General features: G+C 38.1%; 1 protein-coding gene across 1 annotated transcript in view; it reads left to right on the top strand.

Annotated features, from left to right (window-relative positions):
- The window catches only part of ten1 (TEN1 subunit of CST complex), a 43,161-nt gene extending 34,580 nt beyond the window's left edge, over nucleotides 1-8,581 (top strand). The window contains exon 3 of the mRNA XM_062997831.1: nucleotides 8,307-8,581. Within this exon, the coding sequence (XP_062853901.1) occupies nucleotides 8,307-8,425 (119 nt within the window). The 3' untranslated portion in view covers nucleotides 8,426-8,581. The remainder of the gene's footprint in view (nucleotides 1-8,306) is intronic.
- The last annotated feature ends 1,361 nt before the right edge of the window (nucleotides 8,582-9,942 follow it).

Below are 9,942 nucleotides of genomic sequence, written 5' to 3'. Positions count from 1 at the left end.
CTAACCTCGCCATTGGGGGTGCACATATCAGTGCACTCTTAGTGCTTGTCCCAAGCTCAAGTAGAATTTGGATTGGTTGAGGCCCATGTTAACAAGGACCGCCTCTAGTACTGTTGGTTAGCAGGGTACTGGTGGGAACTATGCTCCTGTTGGGCCAAGGAGAGGTGGAAATAATGTTCTACAGCAGAGAGAGAGAGAGGTGGAAGGGTAGGAAGGTGGAGGACAATGTAAGAGAGGAGAGATTGAGATGGTTTGAGATGAGATCTCTTCATCACAGCACCTGTTAGTGGGTGGGATGTATTCGGCAGCAAGTGAACATTTTATCCTCAAAGTTGATGTGTTAAAAGCAGGAAAAATGGACAAGCGTAAGAATTTGATTGAGTTTGACAAGGGCCAAATAGTGATGGCTAATAGCTCTTGTGGGGTGTTACCGGTCTTCAGTGGTCAGTAACTATCAAAAGTGGTCCAAGGAAGGAACAGTGGTAAACCGGCGACAGGGTCATGGGCGGCCAAGGCTCATAGATGCAGGTGGGAAGCGAAGGCTGGCCCGTGTGGTCCGATCCAACAGACGAGCTACTGTAGCTCAGATTGCTGAAGATTGCTGTTAATGCTGGTTCTGATAGAAAGTACACAGTGCATCGCAGTTTGTTGCGTATGGGGCAGCAAAAGGGGAACCAACACAATATTAGGAAGGTGGTCATAATGTTATGCCTGATCGGTGTATATTGGGAGAAGTATGATAAGGATAGAACTGCCAGGCAGAAAGGAGGTTTTTTGGCTGCGGTGAGGAAGGACATGCTGGTGGTTTGAGTGACAGACGAAGATGCTCAGAACAGGGCAAATGGAGCCAAATGATCCGATGTGGCGACACCCAAATGCAAACAGACGGAAGAAAAAGAAAGGTCCAACAACAGCTCAAACAAGAAACAATATTCTGGATATCTACATTACCATTGACAAAGAATTCCAATGTTACACTCAAATAGCAGCTAAGCAGCTTTATAGATACAATTCTATTATCTATGAATTGTAAAGTTATAATCCATAAAACAATTCAGCAAACAGCAGTGGAGAAAGAAATGATTATACTACTGTAATACCGCTAATATGCTCATTATTGTGCCTGTTAGCTGGTCATGTACTTACATTTCATTAATATAAGAACTTCTGGAAATGAACATGTGAAGGAAACAATCTGTACCTAAACACGAAGCAGGTTAAGTGGAAAAAACACCATGACCCAGTTTAACAGTTTAAACAGTTTGGCATGTAGCACTTCACTCTGTTTTGTGGTGTTTGAAACACTGAAGTCATAATTAAATCTAATTTTTAGTCATTTAGCCGACCTGTACTTTACACACATTTCTAATGTGTAAAATCCAGCTCAGTTAAAGGGAGGATCACACTGAAGAATGTTGCGTGTCCACTTGTTTAAGCTGGGCAGAGGCAGTAAACCCGCATTTCTACCTCACTCATTCACCTGGGTGGGTAAGAATGAATCACGTTTCATCATTCTCTGTCTCTTATTCACTCACTCATTCTCTTGGTTATTTATTTACTCACTCCCTACCAAAGCTGTATACAGAACCTAAACATCTTAGTACTGTTACTTTTAAAAAAGTAGCACTAAAATCATTTTTAAACAATTATTAACAATGAGAAACTACTGGTAAACACTATAGTTCAAACCATAAAACTTTTAAGTTTTATCACCTGTTTTTGTGATTAAAATGCAAATGAAAGTAAATTCTTTAATACATTTAATGTGGGTTTTCAGAAAAGAATCTGGCAAAATCTGTTGAATCAAACACATGATATAGAAGGTGTTGGAACACAGGTTACACTGATCACAGTAGAGCAAGATTCATATTGTCTTAAAGGCTTAAAGGCTGCTATGCAACAAAAAAGCCATTGCTACAAAATTTGCACCTTAAACTCATCACATAAAATAAAACAACACTGGTCAACTTTAAGTCCCCAGAAATGTAAAACTTGCTAGACTGTGACCACCTACCTTTGTTTCGGCAGCTTTGGATTAATGGCAGAGCTGTTTTCAGTTCTGGGATTACATCTGACAAACACCCAGCTTTCTAACAATAGGCCTTACTTGGATATGGTAGTCTTACATATAAAAGTAAGTTCTTTAATAAAATCTGGCAAAATCTGCTAAATCAGAAATATGATGTAGAAGGAATGTACTGGAACACAGGTTACACTGATCATGGTAGAGCAAGATTCATATTGTCATAAAAGCTTAAAGGCTGCTATGCAACAAAAAAGCCATTGCTACAAAATCTGCACCTTAAACCAACTAAAGTTTGTTGCTCATCACATAAAATAAGACAAAGCTGGTCAACTTTAAGTCCCCAGAAAATGTAAAACTTGCTAGACTGTGACTTGTGACACCTACCAGTGTTTCGGCAGTGTTTCTGTTCTGGGATTACATCTGACAAACACCCAGCTTTCTAACAAGGATTTTATGATGTAATGCAGACAGTCAAGGCATCCAGTGCCCAAAGCAGCAATGCAACCCCAAAACATTAATGAACCTTCACCATGTTTGACTGTAGGGACAAAATGGGATTTACAAAAAAACTCTATACTTGTCTTATCGGTCCACAGGACATTCAACCGGAAGGATTGTGGCTTTCTTAGGTAAGCTCTGGCAAACCCCAGTCAGGGGTCTCCCTGGGTCTCCTACCGAGGTGTCCCATTTCATTCAGAGCATGAAGAGTTCAGGTTAACAGTGTTGTACCCTGTATCTGCAGGACAGCCTGGATTTGTTTGGAGGTTGGTTGTTCTTTATCCACTATTTAAATAATCTGTTGTTGTGTTTTTCCATTATTTTTTTCTCTTCTGTCCACATACAGAGAGGTCAGCTATTTTGCCATGGACTGTAAACATTCAGTTCTCTGGAGATTGTAGTAAAAGTCTTAAGATGCTTTTGCACTATTTCGGTTCTCGAATTCTTGTCAATTCTTATTTGAGAATTTTTTTTAACTGGTTGCAACTGATTTTTATATTGCTAGCACCTGCTACTTGCCATAGGTCAATTCAGCCACAAATATAAAAAGCATCACATGATTGAAGTCCAATTATTTCTTACAATTTTGAGAAGGTGCAAATAATTTTGCCCATTTCTGGTGTTCTATGTGAAATGATATCAGACTTTGTGGTGTTCCAATGCGAACAAAAGAAAGAAACACGTGAATACCCAAGCATTTCTTATTGCAACAGTTTTGTGGGAGAAATGGGGTGCCAATATTTTTAGCCACACCTGTAGCATGGTACTACCCGGCTCTGCTTTCTGTCCTCATACACTATACACACTCCACAGTGGATGGGATTGCACTGGGAAAAGTACCTTCTAATCAGCATCATGCTTTGGGCTTAGAATTTGATCATTTTACTCTTTCAGATGTCTTACATGAATGTAGCTGGAGAATTAAATTCAGCGTCATGTTAAGCTAGATGCCAAAAAAGATTTAGGGGATAGGTGATGTTGTCCTGCCTGTCTATACTCTTTGTATTTCATTTCAAACAAATTTTCCTTTAAATAGATTTGCCAATTACATATTTAAATATTTAGCAATTCTTAGAAATTACTTGGGTTTGGGTTCATTTAGGAGTAGTGGAGGTATTTGATGGACTGTTACCAATAATACGTTTTTTATAACTTGAAAAAGTTAGGACACCCCATGAAAACCTTTGTCTTTTTGAACATATTTAAACATTTGGACATTTGAGCTTCATTTGATCAGTACTGAGAGGTGGGTTATATAACTAAACAAAAAAATGTTAAAAATGACTTTTAAGCACAAGTAAAATGTAATGATCAAAAATGGAAATTTTATGTGAGGAAAAAGTTAGGATTAGAATCCAGTGCACCACATCAGCTGCAATGATTAGAGCATCGTTAGAGGACATTGGAGTTTTATTTAAACCTCAGACATTAGTTTGGTTTGCTCTTGATTGATAGTGATTGATAGATTGAAGTGAGTGTTATCACCATGGTGAGATCTAAAGAGCTCTCTGAGACCTTCAGAAAGAAGGTTGTAGATGCATATGAGTCTGGGAAGGGATTTAAAAAGATCTCGAAACAATTAGAAATCAGCCATTCCACTGTCTGGAAAATAATTCAAAAACAGCTGCCAACATGGCCAGGTCAGGCCGTCCTAGCAAGTTCAGCCCAAGAGCAGACTGCAAGATGTGTAATGAAGTCTCCAATAAATCTACAATGTCATCACGGGACCTACAGGTAGCTCTTGCCACAGTTGATAGCAAGGTACATGCATCTACCATCAGAAAGAGACTGCACAAGTTTGATTTTCATGGGAGGTGTGCAAGGAGGAAACCCTTGCTGTCAAAAAAAAAAAAACATCAGGGCAAGACTAACGTGCCAGAGAACACCTAGACAAAGACCAGGACTTCTGGAAAAATGTGCTTTAGACAGATGAATCCAAAGTTGAATTATTTGGGCACAGTAACAGAAAACATGTTTGGCACAAACCAAACACAGAATTTGAACCCCATACCAACTGTGAAGCATGGAGGTGGAAATGTCATGGTTTGGGGCTGCTTTGCAGCAGCAGGGTCTGGCAGGCTCTCCAATAAAGAATCCATGATGAATTCTTCACTGTATCAGAGGGTGCTTGAGGAAAATGTCAGACCATCTGTCCAAAAACTGAAGCGGAAAGTGGACCATGCAGCATGACAACAATCCAAAACATTCCAGTAAATCCATTGAGGAATGGATCAAAAGAAAGAAATGAAGAGTTCTGGAATGGCCAAGTCAAAGCCCAGATCTTAATCCTATTGAGATGCTGTGGGGTGATTTGAAACGGGCTGTGCATGTAAGAAACCCCTCAATTCTCACACAGCTGAAGAAATTCTGCATGGAGGAGTGGGAAAAACTTTCTCCCAGTCGATGTCAGAGACTGGTAGATGATTATAGGAAGGTCCATATGTTTAAATATGTTCAAAAAGACAACGGTTCTCATGGGGTGTCCTAACTTTTTTACATGACTGTAGATGTTGAGTTGATGGTTCAGGGTAGAGGCTAGGAGGGGCCATATGAGCTTCAAAGGCAAACGTTTATCTGCATGGTTAACAGGCATCATCTTCTAATAAGACCTGCTGACAAAAACAATTTCAGGAGTGGCTATAATAGAACATAATGTGCAAGTCCAACACATTAACATATTCTCTTCTAAATGGAATTCCCTAAATTGGATATCCAAGAAACAACCACTAAAGATGTGTTATTTTAATTTGAGAAAAATAGAATTGAACTGTTGACTTACAACTTATATATAATGATAATGTCAATGATTTTTTTCAATGAACTTTGAACTAGAAAAGCTAACATTGCTCATTCTGAGGTTAAGCTAGTTTACCATGGTTCATTGGTTGCCAATGGTGTCTACTGCTATCATTTTTTCATCTGTAGTATTTTTGAATGAACTCTTTGTTCAGAGAGCCAGAGCACATGTGACAGATTTTACTGTCACCATAGCAGGGAGTGTTACCCTGAGGATGCCATCATGGGGTGTGTCTCCTACCTCAGTATACTCTATTCACCTACACATTATGCTTGTAATATTTTATAACAGCACATGTGAGCACATTTCCTTTAAACATAGAGTCTCTGTTTGGGGTTTCTACCTGAACGTATCAATAAAACCATTGTTTTATGTATTTTTAAAGAGTGTGGAGTGCAGTCAAAAAAATTGCCAGCTATAGCCAATCGTAGTTACGAATGAGACATTGGGCGCTTATGCAACATGTAAAATAATTAAATAAATATTAATAAAAAATATTAATAAATAATAAAATAATGCAGTAAGTGTATTTTGACCCGGGCGGCACGGTGGATCGGTGGGTAGCACTGTCGCCTCACAGCAAGTAGGTCCTGGGTTCAATCCCCAGGCGGGGCAGTCCGGGTCCTTTCTGTGCTAAGTTTGCATGTTCTCCCTATGTCTGCGTGGGTTTCCTTCGGGAGCTCCGATTTCCTCCCACAGTCCAAAAACATGCAGTCAGGTTAATTGGAGACACTGAATTGCCCTATAAGTGAATAGGTGTGTATGTGTGTGTATGAGTGTATGTGTGTCTGCCCTGCGATTTGCGGTTTGGAGCCTATCCCAGCTTTTCAATGGGCACAAGGCACACAGTAACACCCTGGACGGGGTGCCAGTCCATCGCAGGGCAGACAGTTGAACACAGTTTGGATGAATTGTGAGTAAGTTCTTATGCAACAAAAGTGGCAGACTCTAAAACAGAACAGAAACTAAACAGACTCTCCAAAACCTACAATACTGAAGGATGTTACAGCCACAAAGTTGGAGAGGGCAACTCCACATCCCAATGCTTTTGTAATGTAATGTACAATAAACTCATGTTCAGGTGTCCTCTTTTGTCCATATAGTGGACATATCGCCTAGGGGTGTATGTAAGCATTTAAGAACTGTACATTTTCCTGCAGCTGTATTTCCACGTATTCTTTAGAATCAGAGTGTGTACACTGCGGTAAGTTTGCTCATTCACTCACCTCAGGACCAGAATTTACCCTTGGGGCTTTGTAGGTTTATGGAATGTGTAGAACGTTTGAAATGTTGGTAGATGGCAAGTCATCATGCTTTAGATCTTTGCTGGAATTTAGGGGAGGGAAACAAAAAGATTAACCACACACACAATGCAATCTACAAATCAACCTAGATCATTCCTGAACTAACGTAATAACTACAGTTTCTAATCTAGATTTATTTTGTATCTAGATATGTAATAACGTACCTAATATTAGGTGTGTGGTTACGCTACACTTTCTTAAGTAACTTTTTTCGACATTCCTCATTTATTCATTTATATGTTTACTTACTGCTACATTCTGGTCAGGATCATCTTGGGTCCAGTGCAACCCTGAAAAAACTGGCCACAAGGCAGGACCTGGATGGAACACCACTCAGTTGCAGGGCACCACACACTCACATAGCCAATTCACCTTACTTAATGTTTTGGGAGGGGAGGGGAGGGTGGAGAAAGGTCAACAGAATACCCAGAGGAAACTCATGCATACATGGAAAATATGCTAGATTCTTTATAGCAAAAATCAAACCCAGAACCCAGGTTGTTGTGGTGCACCCACTATACCTAATGCACTACCAATGGACATTTTGTAAAATGCAAATTCTCTTAATCCTTGTTTAACTGACAAAACCAAAAAGATTTCCAATGTTTCAACTGATCAACTTTTGTAATCTCAACAAATGTAAAATTCGATGCCTGCAACACACTCCAAAAAGTTGTGACGAAGGCAAATTTACCACTATTTTAAGAGGCATCTTCAAAAAGTTTCAGCACTTTTATATTTTGGTTGGAAACGGTGAGGGAGGGAGGAGTAGTAATCGGTTGTGTCTGAGAGACTGAGCGAGAGCTTACAGTCCGGATTTAGCACCATCTGATTTCCATCTTTTTGGACACTCAAAGAAGCTTTAAGGGAAAGAAGATTTTCATGTGATGATGATGTGAATGCAGCGGTGCATCAGTGGTCATGCACAAAGTTGGTACGATGCTGGGAAAAATGCATCGGAAGGTGACTAGAAAAGTGATGTCATTTGTTTTTGAAATTCTTAAATACCGTTGAGAAAAGTGTGGAAACTTTTTGAACAACCCTCGTACATAGCCTTTCCTAATATTTACACTTCACAATCTTTTACAAACTGAGGGTTACAAAATTATTTGCACTCTTCTGTCAATTCTCTCATTAATTTGGCAAGTGGTGAGCTTTTGGTGGATTCTTATTTTATACTCATTCATGGAACCCTCACTTGTAAATACCAATCCATCTGCTTACTGTGGTGTAACTTTAAAATAGTATAACTTAAATATTCTATAATCTTTACTTTCTAAATTGCCCCAAATTTGTTTGAGTTTGTTGCAGGCATTAAATTTAAAATTTGTTTATATTTATAAAATCAAGTCAGTCCGTAAACACAAAAAAAATCTTTTCTTTGCACTTTTTTAGTTAAAAAAGGTTCAAGAAAATAACCAAATCAGATCAGATTTTAATGTAAGACGTACCAAGTATTCCAGAAATAGGGTCCTTTTTTTTTTAAATGTAGCTTTTATAAGATATAATTGTTTGTTTGTTTATTAGGATTTTAACGTCATGTTTTACACTTTGGTTACATTCATGGCAGAAACGATAGTTACTCATTACACAAGATTCATCAGTTCACAAGGTTATATCAAACAGTCATGGACAATTCTGTATCTCCAATTCACCTCACTTGCATGTCTTGGGACTGTAGGAGGAAACCGGAGCACCCAAAGGAAACGCACGCGGACATTGGGAGAACATGCAAACTCCACACAGAAAGTACCTGGACCGCCCCACCTGGGGATCGAACCCAGGACCTTCTTGCTTTGAGGCAACAGTGATACCCAAAAAGAAGATTTATGTGCCTTATAGACAGTTACATCACAATTAACTCTGCTCACTGGCTTAAACTACATGAAAAATAAGTCAATAAACCAAACATGGCAACACCATTCTGTCCACTTCATTCTAAGGTTGGCACAATTTCTCTCTTTTAACTCTTTTAAACAGATAGGGGATTTGTACACAATCAACAAAATTTGGGACACCTGTATGAATTGTTTGCATCGACTTACATCAAAACCTTTTTATTCTGAATTTGACATTATTTAGTTTTTGGTAACCTTACATTTTTTGTTACCTTTGGCAGTTAATCACTTTATAATGTTTGGGGTCCTTTAAAATATGGCTAAAAAAAAAAAATCAGAAAGGTCATTTTGTTTATGCTTTTATTTACTTAGAGGTCTTTAAACCAAATTAAATTTTTATGTTAACTCAAGTTCATTAACAGAACATTACGTATAGTTCATCCTTTCGATAGTTGCCACTATTTTGCTCTTAAAATGTTTTAAAAAAAAGAGAGAGACGAAACAGAATATCAGCGTAATACAGTGTACAACAGGCATGCCTAAATTAATAAAAACTGGGGATTATAACATTGAATACAGAGTGAATCATGTAGACACTGCTGGTGTATGATGAGTTGTGAGCAGAGATTTGCTTTGGTATGATTGGAGACCAGGAGCAGCAGCACCCAAGTATAGTTATACCAAATAAAACAGGTAAACTTTAAATACAGCGGGCATGTAAACATGTCTTATTCCCTCAGTACATCTTAATATGACAATACAGAACCTCAGTAAAATCCTGAAGATTGTTTCATACCACACTATGAAAAGAATTTCTGTCTAGTAAGCTTATAAAGTCAGTCATTTACAAAGTTCATGGACAATTAATAATTATTATATTTTAAAGGTTTAATAAATGAGTTTGTAGATTACAGGTTGTAATGTAACGTATCAACTAATAAAGCTAATTAAAAATAAGCAGAGACACAACAAGTTACCCATAGATCTACACTGATTTACAGATTATTCTCCCATTATATATCACAGAATTGAAGTCATTTTGTTTTTTGACCATTTTAAAATTCAAATAAAATGAGACAAAACATAAAAAGAACATTTAAGCCAGAGTATTCTGTGGCCTGCAGTTTGTATTAAATTAAACTGTCTACAACACTGATCAATTGCTAGGTAACTTGGCTAACTAAATGTAGGGTCTTATATAGCAAGCTAAAATGTTCCAGTACACACACGAGCATCATTTATTTCTATAACATTAAAAATAATTCTTACATAACTCTCACCCCAACATTTAAATTAGATAAAGATGCCCAATAGGGTCAGCATTTTTCATTATACAAGGGTTCTTCAAAAAGTTTCCGCACTTCTTTTATTAAGAATTACAATCGTCAGCAAAAAATGTTTTTGGTTGCGCATGTAGCCACTGCTGCACCGCTGCTTTAACATCATCATCACATGAAAATCTTCTTCCCCTTAAAGCTT

This window comes from Trichomycterus rosablanca, chromosome 6 (assembly GCF_030014385.1).
Source record: "Trichomycterus rosablanca isolate fTriRos1 chromosome 6, fTriRos1.hap1, whole genome shotgun sequence".
Classification (NCBI taxonomy): domain Eukaryota; kingdom Metazoa; phylum Chordata; class Actinopteri; order Siluriformes; family Trichomycteridae; genus Trichomycterus; species Trichomycterus rosablanca.
This window is presented reverse-complemented; position numbering and strand designations above follow the sequence as displayed.